This window comes from Diadema setosum, chromosome 11 (assembly GCF_964275005.1).
Source record: "Diadema setosum chromosome 11, eeDiaSeto1, whole genome shotgun sequence".
In the NCBI taxonomy this organism is placed as follows: domain Eukaryota; kingdom Metazoa; phylum Echinodermata; class Echinoidea; order Diadematoida; family Diadematidae; genus Diadema; species Diadema setosum.
Window position 1 is genome coordinate 30,809,307 of NC_092695.1, and position 23,815 is coordinate 30,833,121.

General features: G+C 37.6%; 2 protein-coding genes across 2 annotated transcripts; one reads left to right on the forward strand and one right to left on the reverse strand.

The window, feature by feature from the left end:
* Positions 1-602: 602 nt before the first annotated feature.
* On the forward strand, positions 603-5,854 carry LOC140234793 (NTF2-related export protein 2-like). Its single transcript, XM_072314830.1, has 4 exons — positions 603-720; positions 3,086-3,175; positions 4,390-4,534; positions 5,486-5,854. Exons 1-4 carry the CDS (start codon positions 697-699, stop codon positions 5,644-5,646), a joined length of 420 nt encoding a protein of 139 aa, XP_072170931.1. The 5' UTR covers positions 603-696; the 3' UTR covers positions 5,647-5,854.
* Positions 5,855-16,712: 10,858 nt separating this feature from the next.
* LOC140235126 (protein SGT1 homolog) lies at positions 16,713-23,587 on the reverse strand. Its single transcript, XM_072315166.1, has 7 exons — positions 23,539-23,587; positions 22,465-22,611; positions 21,326-21,422; positions 20,664-20,771; positions 19,780-19,867; positions 18,977-19,170; positions 16,713-16,921 (listed from the first exon to the last, which is right to left on the reverse strand). The coding sequence occupies exons 2-7, from the start codon at positions 22,575-22,577 to the stop codon at positions 16,814-16,816; spliced, it is 708 nt and encodes a 235-aa protein (XP_072171267.1). The 5' UTR covers positions 22,578-22,611; positions 23,539-23,587; the 3' UTR covers positions 16,713-16,813.
* Positions 23,588-23,815: the final 228 nt, after the last annotated feature.

The following is a 23,815-nucleotide window of genomic DNA, read 5'->3' on the forward strand; positions in this document are numbered from 1 at the left end:
TGTCACTTTTGTTGCAGACTTTTCATGTGGAAATAAATGAAATGAAATTATTTTGTTGTTGTTTGTCTGTTGGCCTTCGATGTCACCATGTACCATCCCAGTTTAGCTTCCTATGAAACGCTGCAACAGGGATTACTTCTTCAAGGTTCAAGGTGTGTATGATGCAGGGCCTACTAGTATGAATTTAATATTCACCCTGTTAAAATCCCAACACAAAATTACCTGTTTGTGTACTAGTAACTTCTCGGGACATATACCCTCCTTATCTGATACAGTGATCTGATAGTCAGATCGATCACTGTATAGCTATCATGTTCCATGTAAATTTACTGAAATGTAGCCCTGTAGACCTATTTCGTGATTGATCTGATTGGCATCTATCTGAATTGAATTGAATTGGATTGAATTGAATTGAATTGAATTGAATTGAATTGAATTGAATTGAATTGAATTGGATTGAATTGAATTGAATTGAATTGAATTGAATTAAATTGAATTGAATTGAACTGAATTGAATTGATTTGATTTGAAGTGAAATGAATTGAATTGAATTGGGAATGAATTGACTCGTCGACTCAGCGCCAGCAACAACATTCATATTACAGCTGCAGCAGCCGACGGTCTAGCTGTGTACTGGTGTTTCCCTTCCGATGCCACACTAGACGTAGAGCTAACGGTTAGGCCCAGCAGCGAACAATGGCACTCTCTTCTACTTCCGCAGTAAGTGGTTTTCTTTTCAATGTCAGATTTAGTTATTCAAGAGCTGAATAACTTGTGTCCATGTTAGTCATGGATCCAAGTTTAATGCAGGTTGACATATTGATAACTGACAGATAGCTCTAATTAACGAGCTGGATATGGTGTAGTCCCACAAGTTCGAATCGGTGTTAGAATTGTCCCAGTGTGTCAAGGAGGTTGCATTCATCAGCCTTGTGCCATTTTTTTAGTGCTCCTGCTCCTAGATACCGTGATACCTTGATGCAGCAATCCCTTGTATCAGCTCTTATACGAGGCTATACTGGGATGAACTCGGAGCTCGAGCTGTGTGTAACCAATGAGCGGGTGCCATTGATTGTGGCATTCAGTGTACTAGAATACCCCCTATTAGTATTACCTATGCAATTTTACAACTGTCTCACTCTCACTTAATCACATCATACAACAAAATATGAGTAGAATCTAGACTCCTAAGTAGAATTTCTAGTGCTCAGTGCAAATAAAAACAGCGTGCATCCTCCTACATGGTGGTAGATCCAACAGGAGAAGTGAAACAGGCGGGTGACAGTCATCTATAACAATTCCTCTATAACAATTCCTCTCTGCCTCTGGTGTCATTTTGAAATTGCTTTCTCGTAAAATCAAAACGTGGGTAGCGTAGTGTACAACATTGTAGGCACCTTGTTTTAATGTTTGTCTGCTTGTAAACATTAACTAGATTTTATACACAGCACTGTTGCTGTACACAAGTGCTTCACATGGCGTCTGCTCGGGCTCAGTTCAGGCAATCGGAGAGCGCTACACTTATAATGTTACAGCTCCGATTGCATGAACTCCCGATTATTCAAAATGGCCGTCACTGAAAGACAATGTACTGTTTGTACGTGCTACATACAATCTTTGTTTTCGGTAAGTTGTGAATTGTGTGTGTCAATTTCGATAACATGAATATGAATTCTAATTAATTAAGATTTTCTTTAATGAGTTTGAGGTGAAAAAAATAATGTCAAAATATCAAAACTCAGTGCAATTGACACGTTCGCTTTGTGTTGGCTTTGTTGTTGTGCACCATCCTGGTACAGCCCTGTTGCGTTTTCTACAGCGACTGGGCTGTGTATAGTTACTCGCCCCGTAGAGCCTCATTACAAGAGGGAGAGTTTACCCATGTTCAATGAAACTTTGTTGTTTTTCAATTGAATGGCTTAATTTTGATGAGAGAAGATAGCAATAGCTCTAAAATTCTATTCAGGATTGTGTTTTATACCATTTCTAGACTTAATATTGAAAGCATGTAACATGGACAGACGAAAATGCGACAAGTTGGTCTGTCCATGTTACACGCGTTCATCACTAAGTCTAGAAATGTTATAAAACACAATGTTCAATAGACTTTTACAACTGTTATTATCATCTCTCATCAAAATTACACCATTTAATTGAAAAACAAAGTTTCAATGAGCGTTCGTAATTTGACCTTCATAATTATGTTAGTACATAGATTTCTGTCCAGTGTTACACATGCTCACCCAAAATTGTTCATTTTGACAAAAATTTTGATAGATTGCTTGTTTGAAGCAATTTGGGGGCAAAGTTATCTCTCATTAAAGTGTTCTAGAAGATCAGATTGTATTAGGGGGTAATGCACATTGGACACAGAAAATAAAAGAGACATCCCTGAAAAGTACCCTTTTCCTGTGGAAATGCCCAAATACATTGTGAGCTCTCATGTCTCCTGAATTGGTTTATACTGACAGACACATGTCACAATGCACAAATCACTTGAACAAGTCATGGCGATTCATGTAAAAGAAACACTGCACATGCTTTACTAAGTAAATGCTGAATAAAAACCAACTTCTATATTGATACAAGAATTTCAGGAGCATTTTGGCAAGATTTTGCCCACTTTCTTACAGCCAACTTTCAGATGCAATGAATTAGGGTTGATTGATAAGCAACTTCTTATAGATGCTAGTGATTGAATGTGCAGAGCAAACACAGATTGGACAAAGCAAATTTCAGCCACAGTTTCAAGGTCATGTGACACTATACCAAATATGCAGTGTTGTATGCTAGCAGTATTTTGTCAACATTTGAAAATCAGTCACAATGGACACTCTTTAAAAAAAAAATGCATAAACAGTCTGTGTGGACATTTTGATGTACAATGTATGTGAATGAAATGTTGGGAATGGGTCAAAATCTTGGTTCATTTTTCCCCTGTTTCAGGAGTCATTTACCCTGTCTTCTGTGGATGGCAAGATAAACCAGCAAGCATTTGCTGATTTATGATTATGTTGATTGACATTAACCTTTTGCATTGACATTGATGTGTTTGACCATTTCAATATCTGCCCATCTTTTGAAGACCCAGGAATTTTCTGCTACTGGTCAGGCATGTGAAGCTGGAGAGCAGTTCTACAAAGTCTTCTATGAAACCTTTGACCGCAGGAGATCGGTAAGCCAATTTTGGGCACCACCAATACACAAATTACCCTTGGCCAGCACTATTTTAGATGCATTATGGGATAGCTTAGTGGCAAAGATGGAGCCAATCTAAAATGTAGCTTGCATCTTGCTTGCCAGGCCAGCATTTTGAAAACATACACGGGAGTACAGATAGTGATACACGCATATTGCATCATAGCTAAAACAAGTAAATTCACTACTTTCATCACTAGTGGAACTTAACTGTTTTAATGCCTTGGAGTATTTTTCATGTATGCAGGAAAACTGCTGTGACATACATTTTTACATTGTACAATGCATTTGTTCAAACTTCCTGCGCTTCTAGCTATCTAGTTGTTGTTTTTTTTTAATCCTTTTTGTTTATCTGTTATGTGCATGATTTACTGTGGTACGAAAACATGTGAAAACTCCTGCACGGTTTAAGATAAATGATAGATATTGGACAATATATTGTACAATGCAATGGTGAACTTGAGATATATCTCAAGTCATTTTGCTTTCCAGGTTTAGATAATTGGTAACATTTTTGAAGTAATTTTCAAGACCCAACAAGGTCCTCATATCTTAGAATTACAGTGTATGGTCATCTTTCTTTTTGTTTTAATTGCTATTTCTGTGATTGTTAATTTGCATGTTTGTCTATGTGATAATTTCAGGAGAACATGTTGGCACATTTTATTTTTTTTTTAAGCGTTTCATCGAACTTAAAAATAGAGCATGAAGTAACATTCATAAATTATTCATACAGGTACAGTGAGTTTGCTTTTGAGTAGGAACACACATCATAACAGTTATGTTTCAATTTGGTTGTGACATCGAGCTACAACAAATGTATGTAATGTGCAGTATAATATTTTGCTGTGTTTTCAATTTGTGAATTTATCAAGTTGACCGCTATTTGTAAAAGTAACTCCTCCACAAAATAGTACCACCTGTTAGAGACATATGCTTTGCATAGCTTCTACAGGATGGAAGTTTGCCAACTTTCTTTTCTTGGGAAGCACTAACATTTCTTTCACCTTCCCTTCATGTGGTTCACTTGTCTTAACAAGTCCCAATTTGCACAATATTTCACTTTAGAGATACTGTATACTGCATATGCAATATCTAGAAACAGGATTGAGTGCCAATAGAAATACTCAAGATCAATTGAAATCGACCTTTATTGGAATTATTTGTTTCTTACATGATGTATACAAACAGTTACTGGGAAAGCTGTACCTGGACAGTGCCACCATGGTGTGGAATGGGAATGGAGTGTCTGGCTCAGCAGGCATTATGGAGTTCTTTGAGAAGCTTCCTGTCACAGAGCATACTGTGGACACACTAGACTGTCAGCCCATACCAGGTATGTAACAAGGCATCCTTTATGACTTAAAGAGAGGCAACGAACTGTAGATTGATATAGATTTTTGTTTGAATAACTCAAAATAGCTTGACTGCTTTGGAATCGGGGTTGGTTACGTTCTTGGCCCAGCTATCCCCATCTGCCTCAAGCCCCCCTCCCCCCAAAACACAGACTTAGTGTTTGTGATAAAAGTGTTATCATGACTCGCACACTTTCTTACTCAAAGAGGAATGAAACCCAAATAGACATGGGTGTTGAGAAAATGCAGCAATATTAGTAAAACACATCAGTGAGAGTTGGAGGAAAACTTGGACAATCCGTTGAAAAGTTATGAATTTTCTAATTTTGGGTGCTGCATCGCTGAATGAAAAAGCAACATTTAGTAATGTAATTTTTTTGAAAATGATAAATAAAATATAAGGAGAATTCTACCAAACTTTATTTTCCGCAAAAAGTATGTATTCCCAGATGTTTTATCAAAGTATGTGAAGGGTAATACTATTCCCCATTTTCAAGTCAAGTACTCTTCTGTTGTGCAATAAAAGTGAAAATATGTTGAATTTTCAATACATTTTTTGTTTTGTTTTCCATATGTGACATCACAAACTGTTGTAGTCTTCTCACCCAGAGATGCCTGCTCCAAAACTTTAAAAATGTGTGTAACTTTTCAACAGATTGTCCGATTTTCCTCAAACGTTCACGTATGTGTTCTACTGAATTGCTGCTTTTCCTCAAACATTCACTTATGTGTTCTACTGAATTGCTGCATTCATGCAATCCACATGTATATTTGGGTTTCATTTCCCCCTTAATTTTGCAATATAGCTGGCAATCACACTACATCAGCAATCAGTGACACTCAACAGAAGTGGTTGTAGGAGAGTTAAATAAATGCAATGTACTTGGGAGTCTCACCAGCAGTCATCGTTTCCTTCTTTTCCTACCCTGCAGAGGAGATAACAGAAAACCAGACTTCGGTCCTCGTGGTGACCAGCGGCAAAGTGAGTTTTCAGGGCAGTAGAAACTTCCCCTTCAATCAGAGCTTCATCTTGACGAAGACGCAGACAGGTGTGTGGAAGATAGCCAGTAATTGCTTTAGATATGAAGAATGAGAAGAGACTGTTACCATGGTGATCCCATCGCTCGTCACCAAGACTGCAAGAGAGCTCTTGACAGCTGCATCACGTGTCCCGTCCATCTGTAGACAGTCAGAGCATGCCACCATTCAAGTTACAGACAGAGTGGACAAGACCCACAGGAGACTAGAATAGTACAAGCAAGCAATGATTTGTGTGCAGTCTTTAAGGCCCCTTACCTTGAGCCAAGCCAAGACTATCGCAAAGGTAATGAGAACTCACATGGATGGTTTTGAGTGTGAAATAGTGACAGCGGAAGATGTCTGGTGATACAGCTCTTGTTGCCTGTGGAGGCCTATATCTTGTTGGCTGTCAGGGAAAATGGGCCTCAAGTTTTTGTGGCACAGGAGACTTACTGCCCTTTACTGCTAACCACCGACCGCCAGTGCAGAAATGTGGCCGTTTGATTGCAGCCAGAGAGAATTTGACATGTTTGTGGTCAGTCTTGTTGTTTGAAATGAAATGAAAATGAAATGAACATCTGTGTAATGCAGGTCATTAATGACTGTGGTATGCACCAACAGAAAAGTTCTACATTTGTAATTATGCTAGAGACTGTGTGCTGTGTCCTGATTGTTTCTACTTGTCCACAGACATTTGTCTGTGTCAACAGACTTGTTTCTGTTTCTGCCAGAAATATGTTTCGTGTAATGATGTGGAATCACCAAAGTCTTGGGGAACGATTTTCAGAGAATCCGCTTTTATGAGGTTAAACCCATGGGCCAAAATTTCTTTCACATCTTCATCTGCAGTGATGCATGATTCCATTATGATGCAATATTTAGGCTCTAAGATACAGAACAAAGAAGATTTTGGTGTAGCTTACATGTATCAAATAGTAGACAGGAGATAAATATATTTTATAAGTGTTTAGCCAATCTCAATTCGAACACCAGGGTTGTTAACTCTTCATAACTATCTTTACATAATTCATTACACTTCTGGTACAGCTGTAATGTAAATGTTCTGGGGGTTATGTCTATTTTGGGTTTGCAACACAAGCCACTATGGAATGGTTTACTTTTTATTTGAATTTATTCTGACCCTAAAAAGTGCTAGAAATTAAAGAAAAGATACTTTGATTGATCAGTGTTTGCAAGAAACCTAAGCACAAGTAATATTTTGAACATATCTGTGTCTATCTGTGTCTGTGTGGTAGGGGCCCATATGACCCATATCACAGAAATCCTCCGCTCTCAGAGAAAATCCCTTTGAAGTAGATATATGATTTTGAATCACAGTACAAGCTGTACATACGATATTTTTGTGAAAGATGACCCAGGATTGCATTTTTTTTTCTACTGATGAGCACATGACAGTCAAAGTTGTAGAAAAAGAGATCACATCCTACATTAAAGTTTTGATTGCTGTCACAATTCTCAATAACAACTTGATATTCATATTAGGTACGTGAAGACAGCCTCTCATATTTACATGTGTGGTTTAGAAAGACCACGAACAATGGTCTAACTTTATTTTTGATGACAGGTTGCAGTGCAAATTGTCTCATCAAGCATTTGATGTGTGTGTTCCTGGCAAAATGTAGCTGGGTGGTGGCAGCAGTAATTAGGTGATACGCTATCAGCGTATCACCTATTGTGATTGTCAAAATCTCTCTTTATTTCTTTTTATTCTTCTTTCTTTCTGGACAATTTTGTGTCATCAATATCTCAAGAATGACATTACGGAATAACATGACATTTTCAGGGAAGATGTCTCATGACAATATCTAGCCACAATAAGGTTTTCATGACAGTAACATATCTATGACGTCATCTAGGCGCCATTTTGTGATTTTCGGACCATGTTACATGATCGATCATAACTTCATAACTAAAGGTTATTTCTGTATCATTTTCGGTGGACATTAAGTTCAGGTCACGCTCTATCTTACATTTTAATGCTAATTACCTAGGACATTATTACGCGCGCGTACGCGCGCGTCAAACTTTTAAAAGGCTCAAAACAACTTACCAATGGGAAATCTCGAAGTTTCAGACAATTTTAAGCGTTTCGCGCGTTCGCGTCCGTCCGCACATTTTCGCGCGTAGTGCGCGTAAGCAACATGAAAATGCACATTTTTTGACAGATTTGGATTCCTGATACATTAAGCAACAATATCCATTGATTTTCGATCAATTTTGACCTATAACAAAGGAATGCGTTGGCGTCAAAGTTGAAATTTCGTGTGCGCGTCTATGTGCAAATATAGCGAAAAACATGTCTTTGTTTATTTCGCCATAGCTCTTTAAAACGTCTGGTTACCCTATGTTTTTATTGCATAGTACAAAAACATATGAATTGGAAATAACGTTTCAAGTATCAATATCTCCATGAATACATTATGACGTCATCATATCATCATCTGAAATCAAAAAAGTGGAATTAAATTTTTTAAGGTACTGTTTCTGACATTCATTTGCTCGTATCTCTGTTGTTTAAGCTCAATATTATCCCAAATTCAGATATGTTGTACTTTGAACATTTGCCTTTTAAGTCCATGTCATAGTTTTGAAATTTGATGACGTCATCATGATTTAAATTGTGTTTAAAGGTAAAGATGCAAAATCGGACAAGTTTACGTGTTATGTCTATGGGAGGTGATTTTTTTAGAAACCATGCATTGACTTGACAACGTTTAAGCACCTTTATCTCAGCTGATTTTGCTTCATTTCCTCTGAAACTTAAGTATGTTGTAGCTGTGACAATAAGCTGCAGTAATCATGCATTTTATTCTTTGAAATCTCCTCATGAGGTTGACAATTTTGCAATTTAAAACTGAAAATGAGAATGGAATGCGGACGAAACGATTCCTGATTCATCTTTCACGTACATAAGTTTACGTTCCTCCAATTTTCTCGTCGAGACGTATGGCCGAGTGGTTAGAGGCGTCGTCTCAGAAACGTGAGGTTGCACACGTACGGGTTCGATCCTCACAAGAGCACGAAAGAAACAATTATTTTTTTTCTTTTTTTTTCTTCAATGGAGTACTAAACCTTCGTCAATGTAGGAATTACGTTTCCATGTAAACACACCTATACGCACACACTCCCACAGCATACATTTGGTTTGCGTTGGAGACTGCATTACTTCGACTGCTGCAAAATTTTGCAGGCTGGGCTTTTCAAACTGATATAGTATATTGTTACAAAATGAAATTTGTTCATATCAATTCAGTAACACAATGTAGTCGTGGTTACTTTGTGCTGATTTATACATGTAACAAGCTATACATTGTAAAAAAGGTATTTTCATTGTTCCTTTAAGTCAGTCTTCTGTATTGATGATTATTTGTCAATTAGTGGTTTTTGTGGAGTTTCAGATAGTGATAAAAAGTATGGATGATAAGTGCAGCGATAATTCCTACAGTTAGTTCAAAGTTGTGTTACAGATGTTTGATACATACATTTAGCATTGTGTGTGTGTATATACGTATGTATACAGGTTGGCCATATGACACATTCTAGACAATTAATCTTAATTAATTAGCAAACATGATCAGCTATGGAACTGAATATGGTACTAATGTATGATGTTAATGATTCTAATTAAACTGTGACGAGTTTAAAGGGATAGCATAACTGTGTGTAAAAATAAGGCAATTATAAGGAAATTTTAGGGGAATTTGATAACCATGCCTATAATAATTTCATACAGGTACTAATACCTGCCTCATATTCATGTGATATATCTTCATGTCAATAGCAAACTGACAACGTACGATGAATGTGTTATGTATGGAACAACTGTCTTTCAAGTCCATAACATTTCCCATATTTTCTCGTCGAGACGTATGGCCGAGTGGTTAAAGGCGACGTCTCAGAGACGTGAGGTTGCGGGTTCGAACCCCACAAGATCACGAAACAAAATACTTAGCTATTTTACTTTTTTTCTTCAATTTTGTATTACATACTCGTCCATGTAGAAATCGCGTTCGTATATAAACGCACCTATACACACACAGACACACAGACACACACCATATCCCTCTTTTTTGTGTTGGAGACCACATTGCTTCGACTGCAGCAACATTTTGCAGGCTGACTTTGTCAAACTGATCATAGTATGTAATGACGACGACGGAGGTGTTGTACTTTGAACAATTGTCTTTCAAGACCATGTCATTGTTTTGTACTTTGATGAGAGACGTCATCACACTGAAAATTGTGATTAAAGGCAAGGTATCAAAACCAGCCGATTATAGGCTTTATGTCTACGGCGCGTATTTTTCCCAAGTTGCCAGAAATGGCATAGCGACATCAGTCGTTACAAGCCCGCATTTCCGTCTAGCAATGCAATACATGTTCACGCGGCCACGATTGTTGAGTGCATGGGCATTGACTTTTTCCCCCTGTAATATCCATACATTTCTTTTTGGCCTTACCATTTCCGGGGATGTCCCGTGGCCGAGTGGTTAGAGAAACGGTTTTGCATGCACGCTCAATATAACTTCAAGGTGCCTATATCACATTCTTTTCTTTGTCGATCACAGATGACCGACACCTGATGACCCCAAGCGTATCACCTAACTCGTCAGCGTGACGAGTTTCATATCTCGTTTTAGTTTGTCTTTTTGTCAACAACTTGTTCTACTTTCTTCTTGGTGATGATAGCGCCCTCTGTTGGCTCTGCGAAATGGTCCTCCCCAGAACACTTTGCAGCATTGAACTTGACCGACGGAGGTCAGTGTGTTTGACCACCAATCACAATGTGACATTCATTCCTGACAAAATCATGCCTTTGTGCTATTTGGTGTTTCTATAGCAGTATGATATATGCGTCCCCTTTTGTCATGAATCCTTTTATTTTCTCCCGATGTGAGAAAAGGACATTTACACAAATGTTTTTTAATGTGTTTTTTGCATTTCTATCGAAGGAAAACAGTAAAGTATGGAATAAAGTGACTTTTTTTTTATATCAAGTGCACTTCTGTATTGAGCTTGTTCTGTACTTTTCATTATTTCTTGTATCAGTGCCACAGGTAGTACAGCCAGTCACTTACGTTGTATGCCAGTTTCAAAGTATTTTTCCTTCTCTTGGCTTTTTGTTTTTAAATCTATGTCAGAAATTAAATTTGATATAATGATGATGATGATAATAATAATAATGATAATAATAATAATGATAATAACAATAATAATGATGATAATAATAATAATAATAATAATAATATTATTATTATTATTATTATTATTATTATTATTATTATTATTATTATTATTATTATTATTGTCTCGATCTTCACAAGATATCTCTTGGAGATCAATATCACGTCAAGTTCCATCCTGGAACCTTAGACTTCTGTAGTACTTTTCTCAGGATTCACGCCGTCCCCAGCAATGCTGCTTTTTGGAGAGTTTGCACTTGATCGGGCACACCAACATCGCCCAAGTGCCGTTGCAGCTGCTTTGGCGTTGTTCCGAGTGCTCCAACGACAATAGGGATCACCTTCGTTTTCATATTCCACAGGCGGCGAAGTTCTCTGGCAAGGTCCTGGTACTTTTCTATCTTTTCCTTTTCCTTCTCGGCTACTCTGCTGTCTCCCGTTATTATTACACTGTATTATTGTTATTATTATTATTATTATTATTATTATTATTATTATTATTATTATTATTATTATTATTATTATTATTATTATTATTATTATTATTATTATTATTATTATTATCATTATTATCAACATTATTAACATTATATTCCTGCAAAACTTTACAATTCCAGAACTTTCTTATTTTTAGTTCAATTTGAGGAAATCCTACCACAATAGCTTTGCTTCTACTCTATTCATGAAAGCCAACTGGGATATTGCCACTATCAGAGACCAAGCAAAATAGGATAACCATGAAATGCCTGCCAATGGACAACCACACACAAAGAAATAGAGTTTGAAACAAGACAAAGAAGTTGCATGAAAAATGTGATACAAGCAAGTTCATATTTAATAGCCAGAACATAGCTGATGATTGCAAATCTGCACTTGTTTTCATTGAGGATTTAACCTTTGACATTATCCTCAAACAAGGATACAAACTGTCTTCACATACCACAGTTTTACTATGGAAGATATGTTGAGAAGATAAAGTAAACCGGTGATAACTGAAAAAAAAAAATGGTGGGAGGATTAATCTCCATATGTGCAGGGTAAAACAAGGTTAGTAGAACAGGGCCCCGTTGCTAGAAACTTTGCGTTTAAACGCAACTTGCAACTGATTGTCACTGACCATTCTGATTGGCTCAGGGTCTGCCCTATTAAGAAGACATGCATGCAACAATGATTTTGATTGGCCAGTGACAATCAGTTGCAAGTTGCGTTTAAATGCAAAGTTTCTAGCAACGGGGCCCTGAAGAATCAGTAGAGCAAATCCTACAAGTGTGAATCTATTAGATTCCAGTGGGTTGCTCATGATTGAATGTAGAGCTGATGTGATTCACCCATATGAAAGGAATCGGGGACAATCAATACAGTTGTACGTTTTGCTAAAAATCAAACACATGTATTTTATTTGATTTCAGCTGTCCTGTCACAGGTCTACTTAAAGGGAAGATAAACCCCAAGAACAATGTGGATTGAGTGAAAGCAGCAACATTAGTAGAACACATCAGTGAAGGTTTGAAGAAAATCGGACAATCGATGCAAAAGTTATGAATTTTTAAAGTTTTGGTGTTGGAACCGCTGGATGAGGAGACTACTAGAGGTTATGACGTATGAGTGGACTACAATATCAAGAAAATATAAAGAAAATACTACAAAAATCCATTTTTCATGAAAATTACAAATTCCATCAACTTGATATTGACATATGTTAAGGGTAGCAATTATTCCCCCTGCTTTCTGAAAGCGGTTGGTCCACTGCTCTTTCATAATTCCAGAAAAGTGAATTTTTGTTGAATATCCTTTATATTTTCTTTGTATTGTTGTCCACTCATATGTCATATCCTCTAGTAGTCTCCTCATCCAGCGGTTCCAAAACCAAAACTTTAAAAATTCATAACTTTTGCATCGATTGTCCGATTTTTCTCAAACTTTCACTGATGTGTTCTACTAATGTTGCTGCTTTCACTCAATACACATTGTTCTTTGGGTTTACCTTCCCTTTAAATACGATACAATGGGGAAATTTCATCATGCTGTACACTTATTTCATGATCAATTATTTCATGGCAATTCTCAAGTCTTCTTTTGATGAACCATTATCGTATACAGTGGACTCCCGTTATAACGAAGTCCTCGGGACCGGCAGTATTCTTTCGTTATAACGAAATTTCGTTATAACCGAATGAATAAACAATAAAAATACATAGAGTTGATAATGTTGCGGCCCTAAATTTTATTTCGTTGTAACCGGAATTTCGTTATAACCGTGTTCGTTATAACGGGAGTGCACTGTATTAAATTTTCAATCCAAAAACTAGATTTCCCTAAACATGGTTAGCTGTGACACTGCAAATGAGGCTGAGAGATGTAAAGAAACTACAAAGGTCGGAAAGATATGATTCCTAGTGGATACAATACAAAGAAAGCACTGCAAGTTATCTTTTAAAAAAGTACTTTTCCTTACTTGGCGCATGGCAATGGATAAAAAGCAGGTCTAAATGTCAATGATATACCTATGAAGGTGGGAAATCATCATGGAATTGAATAATGACTTGTTTTTCAATTTGTGGCCACAAAGGAAGCAATAAATGCTCGAAAGAAAAAAACAAACAAACACAAACTTTGAAGTCCCCTTGAAGGAAGATGCATTGAGGATAAAGAGCTTTGCCAAGGGGTGCACCTACTGCTGTCAAAAAACTTGATAAACCTAAACAACAGCTTCTATTCTTACCATATTTATCCTAAATACTATTTCATTCACCAAAAATGTGAACATATATAATGCAGACCAAATTATTGACAAAATGCCATTTTCAAAGTGAGAAAAAAATAAAATCAATCATACTACTGTGCAAGTCCTAGCTACCTATACAGGGGTGTGTTTGCTGGCACTGGTAGTTTCATTATCAGTTTCCAATAAGTTTTTACAATACTGTACAGTACTGTTCTCCCTTGTTTACAAGATCCAAACTACATAACACATACATGTACATGATCAACAGTATGAAGGAGTGTCCCATACTAGAGCACATATTATGTTGCCTCATCTAGGGCTCCAGTGCGGGATTAACTGATCTGTGAGGGGGCACCATTCTCGGCTCTTGTATCTAATTCTCCCTATGGCATATAGTTCTCCGAATCTGAACACATGTGGCGCTCTAATATTTAACCTTTAATTCCTGGGATATAAACCCCCGTTTATGAACGCGCGATGTGTAAATGTACACTTTTATGCATACTGAACGCCAAAGTACTAGCGAGATTCATAGATCATAACAAATTCTGTCTTATAATCTCGCGAATAATAGAGTTATTTTCTAATCTGTCACTTTACATTTTGATAAACAGGATTCTTCTGTGAAGTGGCCCAATGCTGGGCCAATGATGCCAAATGAGGAAATTATGGAAAATATTCATAGATGAAGGACGTGATGTGGGTGAAGTTCGCAACAGACAAAATTCAGCAGAGAGCGTGGAAAAATCTGCTTCACAAGAAAGACCACTTCAAACTGAAGTCAAACTCGCGTATTTGTTTGAGACATTTCCAGAAAGGATTGTACAATCAAAGATCTTACACTATGTAGTGATATTGCTTGATATCAGCGATTTGCGATCAAAAGAATTGCCCCAAAGATCAGCAATCCCACAGTTGCATTATTACAAAAGTAGACTCACTGCACAACTTAAGTATATTATACCACCATATCTGTGTGAATGCTGTGGGCCTTTCCCACTGCATTCATCTTACTGCCTAGACAATGCAACAGCCTCCTGTAACTTCCTGGGTAACATACAGCTAAAATTACGAAGGAAACATCATCCCATAGGCGATATTGAAATAAAGGCCTAATTCAGGGCTCGACACTAACGGTGGCCCGGTGGCCCGGGGCCAGCAAAAATGAAAGTCTGGCCACCAAATTTCAAAAAGGGCAAATTTGGTGGCCCGACTCGGGCCACCAAAATTTTTTGAAAAGTATGTCAATAAATTTGTAACTTTTTGCGCCGGAATTGCATAAATGCATGCAGTGAGTGTGTGACTCATAAAAGAAAGGACTTTTAATGTTTTTAATTGTTTTTTTCGGGACACCAAATTTTTCTCTCGGGCCACCAATAATTTGAAATTCATGATTTTGGTGGCCCCATTGGGCCGCCGAAAAAAAAAAAAAGTTAGTGTGGAGCTCTGCCTAATTGCACAGGATACTTGGCAATATTACCCTCGTTAGGGCCAAATATTATCTAGTATCCCATTCAGTGGCAACTAATACAACACAAATGCCTGAAACCCATCACCAAACATAACATGGCAACATTGAGATATGATTACATACTGCAGCTGATAACTTTTTTCAAGATTACAATACAATCAAGCAAACATTTATGTACACTTGAGGGATAATCTTTCACCCTCTGTTTCTATTGTGCATGCAACCATTACGCAACTGAATTCATATTGTGCAGAACAAAACACCACAAAGAAATCTGGAATGTTGCTGATGCAGAGGCAACTGTGAATCTTATCAGTTTTCCTTGTGACTACTGGAACATACTGTAAAACCAGAAATTTTCATGAGCATGAAACTTTTGTCAACTTCGCTTGCCAATGTCACAAGGAGCCAAGATCTGCAAAAGTATAAAATGCGCAAGACAGGTTTTGTATGAATTATATGCAACACATTGAATGCCAGTGAAAATTTGCAAAAGTTTCATGTTTAACTCCAATTCACAAAAGTTCAACACCATGAAATTCTCTAGTTTTACAGTATTCTGCTCTATGCATTACACTGTTTGAATTTCAAAACATGAATTGTGATTTTTTCTTTTTCCTTTTTATTTTCTTTTTATGTAGCCATTACAGAAAGCAAATGAATGCTTGCAAGCAATCAGCCATGGGATGGAAAAGTCTCCTCCAAAGGAGTACACAGTGAGGATGAAGTACCTTGCAAGAGGCACAACTGTTGCAACCACGGGGCTCAAACCAGGGACCTCGCAATGGATAGTCTATGTTACTATCCATCAAGGCACAACAGCTTCTACTATAATCATTATAGTATTGAGCCAACAAAAAAAAAAAAAAAAAAAAAGCAACAAGAAAAAACAAACCATCGCATACATAATTCAGGAATGCCAGTTTTCAAGAAAAAGCTTGAGAGTTCAGGCCTTTTTGTGAACATGATATCTTCATGTATTTCAGGTCCTGTCTTTCATTCTAACTGGCATCCCTTATAATTTCGGAAGTCCTACAGTTCTTCAATTCATTCCAAAGACTCATAGAATCAATTCTAGAGACTCAGATTATCTATTGCCCATGGGTGAACTGTCAAAATTAGGCAGACTCATAACAAGTTCTTGTTTCTGCTGAAGAACTTTCAACACAGTCTTCATTATCATTCCAGTATTCTTGAGCCATTTTGTTCTGATGTCAATGCTACTAACAATAGTTTTGAATTGCAGTGCACCACCACCAATTCATTGGAGTAAAAGCAGTGTTTGATGTTGCATATCATGACTGCTACAAATATACTTACACTGTAATTTTTTTTTTCTGTTCCTCAGATATTACAGTTGTGCATTTCAATGAGTATCTGTAAGTAATATGCAGCTCTACTACAAAACACATACAATATTTTCAGTTATTTTTTCAATGTCATTAGGCCACTAGTACAACCAGAATGGCCCTGTTCCTTGAAATACCAAAATTATGCTCCTCACCGATGATTTGCTCTGAAAAGCTTCCACATAGCATCCCACTTTATGACAGTGCAGCACAGCACGGTTGCACCTCTGTTGTGTGAAAATCTGCATTCTGAACTAACATCTGTTTGGCTTTGTACAAAATAATCATCTCCATAAATCTGGCAGGACTCAGAAAGTCTCATTCAAAGCACTAGTTGATTACTGTCACCCCCCCCCCCCCCCAAAAAAAAAAAAAACACATAATGATAAAGATTAAAAAAATCAAAGAGTCCGCGAAGGAAATGTTCACATGAGATGACACAACAGATGAAATTTCAGAAAACGTCTGATGGCTGGCAGGAAGGCGCAACACTACGAATCCCACTTTTTGTGCTCCATGCCATCAGGTGGTTTGATCTCCGTCTTCTTTGATCCAATCTCCTTCCAGTTGGTGCTCAAGACGGTACCAGCTGACTCCATCTGTTGAATGGGTGGGAAGAAAATGGGACAGATGAGAGACCGCATCATTAATGCAAGAGAACAGTCTCCCCTTCCCCCCCCCCCCCACCCCCCATTTCCTGCTTTCAATGACAAAAATATCACTGTCAGATTTAAGCATATTCATAGTTAACCGGAACACAAGTTACAACCATTTGCAAAATGCTTCTTGTGTGTCGCACTGCTAGAGATAATAAAAAGTTTTGGCACCTCAAAAATTTCCTTGTCTCAGTTTGTGTTTCAGGTTAAAGTACCTTTCATATAACTAACACTGTGAGACTTACTCGCCCCAAAGTGCTCTCATGTCTTAGTAATTATGCAATTAACTGCGACCAGCAGCCCCATAGGCATAGCGACCAGCAGTCCCATACGCATAGCGTAATCAGGCTTCGCATTGTAGCATTCAGGATCATGACAGATTTAGTATCGCGGGATAAATGTTAACTTAAAATCCCAAAAATTCTTCAATTTGAAGACTTTAACAATTAAGGTGAAGTATTGAAAACAGGCTTCGGGCAACGTTTGGTTCTGCCTATAGTCCCTTTCTGTTCGAATTGATGACTGAATGTGACTCGGCCGAGAGGACCTTGGGAGAGCTACGTACACCACGTACACTGAATACTACAGCCAGTGCATGCGAACACATCACATGCGCACAAATTTCAAATCCCATATCAACGGATAAGATGTTTGTGTGCGCATGCGCTGGCCGTAGTAGTCAGTGTATGCATCGGTCCATGGTGTATGTAGCTCTCCCAAGGTCCTCTCGACCGAGTCACATTCAGTCATCAATTCGAAAAGAAAGGGACTATTGGCAGAACCAAACGTTGTTCGAAGCCTGTTTTCAATACTTCAACTTAATCGTTAAGTCTTCAAATCGAAGAAATTTTGGGATTTTAAATTGACATTTACCCGCGATACTAATTCTGTCATGATCCTGAATGTTACAATGCGAAGCCCCATTACGCTATGCGTATGGGGCTGCTGATCGCAGTTAGCTATGCGTACAATGGGCTGCACGCTGCTGGTCGCAGTCAGTGGTTTCGTACAATATTTATCGACGCTGTACGGCGACGGCTCTGGTACGAAACCATTATTGCATGATTACTAAGACATGAGAGCACTTTGGGGCGAGTAATTCTCACAGACAACGTACTTTACCGTGAAACACAAACCAAGACAAGGAAATTCAGGGAAACTTTTGAGGTACCAAAACTTTTTATTATCTTTAATAAAGGGCAAGTTGATTACTTTGCAAGGGTTTTCCACCATAAGATTCTTTTTGTCAAAATATGCTGTTACCATGTCAATGCACGTCCTGCTCCTGTTAAAGAAAAAAAAAACTGTATCTTGCACTGCAATACCTGAGGACCAACATATGTCACCGATTTCATAAAAACAGGATTAATTCACACACAAAATTTTGAAACAAACACCAAGCAACTGACTGCCCGATTCTTCAAATGATCTGGTGTTACGTAGTAATGTCAGTAGGCTGTCGTTACGTAGTAAAGACAGCCTGGTTACTACGTGTGTTTCTATATCCTCTACAAACTCTCCTTGGCTTGGGGTATTAAAGGGATGGTACAGTTTTGGTTGAGATGGGGATTCGGGTGTTAACATTTTATGAGATAATTAGAAACTACTAAAATGAAATATGAAAGAGCATACAATTCTAAGAGGAATTCAAAGTTTACAGATGTATTTAATGGAATTTGTTTTTGAAATGGCCGAGATATTCAAAAACAAAGTAAAACAAAGTGGTCCTAATAAAAGGTGGGACTCACCTTTTATTAGAACCTCTTTGTTTTTGGATATCTCAGCCATTTCAAAACCAAATTTCATCAAATAAAATTTTAATTCCTCTGAGGATTGTGTTCTCTTTCATATTTCATATAAGTGGTTTTTAATTATCTCGCAAAATGTTAATCCCCAAATCCCAATCTCCATCAGAACTATACCACCCCTTTAAAATGGTTAAATACAACCCTGCCAGCAAGTGTGCTAGGTTTTTCCTACTCGCCCGTAGGTACTTACAAATGACTTGTTCATTGCCTTCTTGGTCTCCTCATCCCCGCTGGCGTAGATCTTCTGGAAGAGGCTGTTCAGGGCTTGCTCTCCTTTGTTCTCCTCCTCCTCTTGCTTCTCAAAATCGTGGGCGATCTTGTCCCAGTTCCGCGTCACATGACTCGAGGTTGGGTACTTGTGGATGGTGTCTTCGGTTTCTGTCGCTACAGAGACTAGTGTCAGAGTCGAGTTTAGTAGATCTATCAAATGTGACGGACAAGCTTTGTCCTTTGCTTTCAAATGTTCGGATGTTAAACTCTATCCTTCTCGCAGCAATTCACAAATACTCATTTGGCTGGACAAAAACTTACACATCAAAGAGCATATAAAACAAACTGACTATATATTTGTCCTTTGCTTTCAAATGTTCCGATGTTAAACTCTATCCTTCTCGCAGCAATTCACAAATACTCATTTGGCTGGACAAAAACTTACACATCAAAGAGCATATAAAACAAACTGACTATATAAACACACCTGAATAAAATGAAATGTGTTGCTAAAACACATCAACATGCTTCAGCTTGCAACTGACTGTGAAAATAGCTGGAACAAAAAAAAGGACAGAAAAAAACAATGATACACTGAAAAATATGTAAATGAGAGAATTTAGAACTATTATAAGTCATCTGTAGCAATACCTGGTATCACATAAGACACCACAAGCAAATGATTTTGAAAAAGCATGTCTGCGCAAGCACAGGCACACCCCCACATTCTCTATTCAAATTTTGTTAATTGATAAAGAATCATATTCGCAAAGACATGATTACCTGGTAATTGTGCGACTTTGGGTACAGGGTCGTCCCCTTCAAGCTTGTTCCACCAGAGGCCTTCTTCCTTCTGGAGTTTGATTTCAATCTGGCGTAGAGGAGAAAACCAGAAATGCTGATATTTTTGTTCATCTGAAACTTTATGATATAAACAGATAACCTCACATTAATAGCATGCGAAATTCAGGCAACGGAAACTCTCTTCTGTTCGTAATAAATGCAGGTGTAATTTGAAACTACACATCCATTCATAGGAATTATATGAATACAATCATATCAAATAAAATGAACAAATCTGATTAACGTGAAAAAATGGTATTAAGGTACTCAGCCAGAGGACTACATCTTTCCCAAAAAATTGAATGGCAACTGCAGCTTAATAATAATTATCCAATTTCAGCAGAGACAAAAAAAAAAAAAACCAACAGAAGTATGTAAACATGAATAAAAATCAAAATATACTGCACTTATCAGATCCTGCAGTCTTTTTTACTCACAATATCTCACATACAAGAAACTTGGAAAACTGTTAATTGCCTGAACTGAAGCTTGCCTGGATGTTCTCTGTAACTGAATGTTTGTGGGGTTTTTTTTCTATTAAAAAAATGATTATAATAGCCTGATCTTAATCCATTTCCCCCACTGCTAAATAACACAATAATAATGATAATAATAGTGGCTACCTGTACGGTGCACAGGTCCACCTTTCGGTGCTCATGACACTTAATGTCTGTCAAAAGATGTTTACTTTGTGACATACCCCTAAGATAGGGAAAGCTTTGTTTTGGTGTGTTTCCTTTTTTTTTTTTCTGTTGGAAAGCAAACTCAAAGGACGATTAATTACTTCAATTATAAAAAGAAAAATGTGGGCAGATCATGGGTACCTTGCTGCCAAGAACTTTTGTGCTGCTCTTCTCTGGAACGATCGGATGGGCTAGATCCAGTTCCAGACTGTACTCACTGCCTGATGGCAACTTAACAGTAGCACTCAGCTGAAAAAAAAAAAAAACAAGTTAGGACCAAAAACCTATCACATGGCTGTCAACCTCTGCAGATGAGAGGCACACTACTGCACACTTTAAAATGAAATAAAATCATTCAGAAAGCGGTACAAAAAGGGAGAAATGAAAGCAAAGGTATCATTTCAGTATAAAATTTCAAAAAAAAAAAAGTAATGGGGTAGTGGTACATTGAAAGGATGCTATTCATGAACTTTTTAAATTTGCGCTCATGGAGAATAGCAAATAAATATATATATAAGATGTATGTGAGCATGTTGCACTCATGTCAGGATCAGAGACATTTTTTCCCATTTTCCAGTTTCAGTTTTCCTACTGCAACTTTTACAATAATCACTTTCAAAATCTCCATCACAATCATAACAAGTTGTTTCTTAATGTGATTCATTGAAAGATGTTTCACTGTAAATACTGAGTAATCATTCAGATTCGGTGCAGCAGTTGGTGTTCAATTACTTTACATCAGCGATTTCATCAGAAACAGAGGAAAGATACCAGCGAGAAATAGAGAGGACTGGTGAGCTTACTGTTTTGCTTGTCAAGTCAACATGGACATCCTCGGGTTTTGCCTTCTTGATGAGGATGCAAACGGTAACACTGGAGTCTGCTTGGTACCAGTCATGTCTGCAATGGGAGGGAACAACAGCCTGGTTTCATAAATACCAGTACATTTGTTTGTGAAAAACTGCAACTTTTGTATTTCATGAAAGGATTATGCTCATTTGTTTTGTTTTGTTTTTTGAAAGTGAGGTAAACTTGAAAGCAAAGTCATGTCTGCCATTCCCTGAAGCAACTAAACAGTTCCATTAACTAAACAGTTTCATAATGAATTGTTCATCTGTAATTTATGTATTGTTACTTAAGAATATTCTCAAATGCTCAACAAATCTCAACGAAACAGGTGCCAAACAGATTAGTTCATACCAGTACTACATCAGTGTTCAGGGCATATCATTAGGAGCTTAGTACACAGACAGATGTCGCAATTACTGTATACACCATATATTTCGCAAGTCTAAATTTTCACGAATCGGGAATTCCCAACGATTTCGCGAGTGGTTAAATTCGCGATCGTAGAGTCCTGCACCGAACAGAGAAATGCACAAGCGCACGTCACATTCACATCGGGATCAGAGTCAATATTTTCGCGTGTCTTTCATTTTGCGAACAGCACCTGATTCACGAAATTCGCGAAAATAAAAACCTCGCGAAATATTCGGCATATACAGTACCCCATTGAAGACTAGTTCTTCATATTCCCAGGCTGGGGTAAATGGGAAGTATGTGTTATACAAAATCAATCCATCTTTAACAGGTTAATGTCATGATGTCATACAAAACAAGATCATCAGCTCTTAACTTGCCCATGCACTCCATTGTACCTTGCCAAGCTACATATATTTTTACTTTTTCATCAGCAGTAACCAAGAAATATGACAAAGTCCGAGAAACCGCATATCTGTGGTTTATGCTGCATTTCTTTTTTGAAATTTGTGTCGTTTGTAAGGGTTATGACCTTCCCAATTGTTGAGCACAATGTATTGTTTATTTTTAATATTTGATAAATGATTGACAAAATTCTATATTTTCTAAACATATTTTTTGTACATATGATGATTTCAAACAATCCATCTACTACCTCTCTCCAACATAGGATATGCAATACCTGTACTTTCTTGGGGCTGAAATTGTTGTCTTTGTGGAGTCTTGTTCTGCTGCTTGTTGCTGGTTCCCTTCATCCACTGGAACAGTTTCTCCAGTACCAACAGTTGATGCCATCACTAAGTCCACGATGCTACAGTAGCACTAGTAGCTGAGAACAATACACGCACATTTCACATGTCAAATGAATGCTAATAGAACATCAATAAATTTGTGACTTCATAAAGCTAAATGAGAGTTTGCATCACATCTTTATTGACCACACAAAGTCAAACATAACCAAAGATCTTTGAAGGCATGAATCATTTGGTTTTTTTTAGGTGACCCTGTACTTTATTACTATAGGCTGTAGCTCTGCAAATCTTGGAGGAGAAAGTTACAATTTTTATCTTTAAATTTTGAATTCATTTTAGTTTTGGACTTTGTGATCACATTTGTGAATACTGTGCCAGTACTTGCAAGCGCAAGCTCTATTTGCATTCTCCCTCGGCTCACCATGCATTGCTCACCTTTCACTTTGCAATAAGAAAAATTCAAATTGAAAATGAAAGCAATTTTGCTGACCGATCTGTAGCCTAGGTATTACTAGTAGAAACTTGTCTAGGCCTAGTTTGTAACAGTTTGAGGGTCTTGAGTTAATGAAGTTCACACAATTCACAAGTCTGTGGAGACGCACACGCAGAACAAGAGGGGACCGATATCACGATTTGGCCCTTAGATTCTCTATAGCTAGGCACCTATTACAGTAAATTACACTGTCAAGCTCTAGACTGTAGCCATGTAGAGTTCTAGTACTTACGTAATAGAACTGATTTAGTAGTACTAGTAGGCTAGAGTCCTAGACGTACCCGTACCACATCTCACGTCTACTCTATCTTTAATCTTGCATACCAGAAAATGCATATATGGGACTGAGAGACAGTTATGCGTTCCGATTTGTTTTCGATGAAGAGCTAGATTTGACACAAAAGCATTGCCACAAGCACTATTACAATGCTGTATTTCAACGCCAAGGAGACTCGTACTACATGAATGAATAGAGGATTAAAACGTTTCCGTGAATAACAGACTAACTTACATTTGGACAGTTCACGCTGTAGCCACACACAGACTTCCCACTTGCACTTCGTACTCACTCGGTGTCTAGAAAGTTCGCTAACAAGCATGCGCCACTGTATTGATTTAAAGGGATCCTATAGGTTTGGTTGAGACCTAATTTCAGGTTTCTGACATTTTTGATGAGATAATGAGAAACCTCTTATGAAATATGAAAGAGCATGTAATTCCACGTGGAATGAAACGTTTATTTGATGAAAATTGGTTTTGAAATGGCTGAGATATCCCAAACAGAGCGA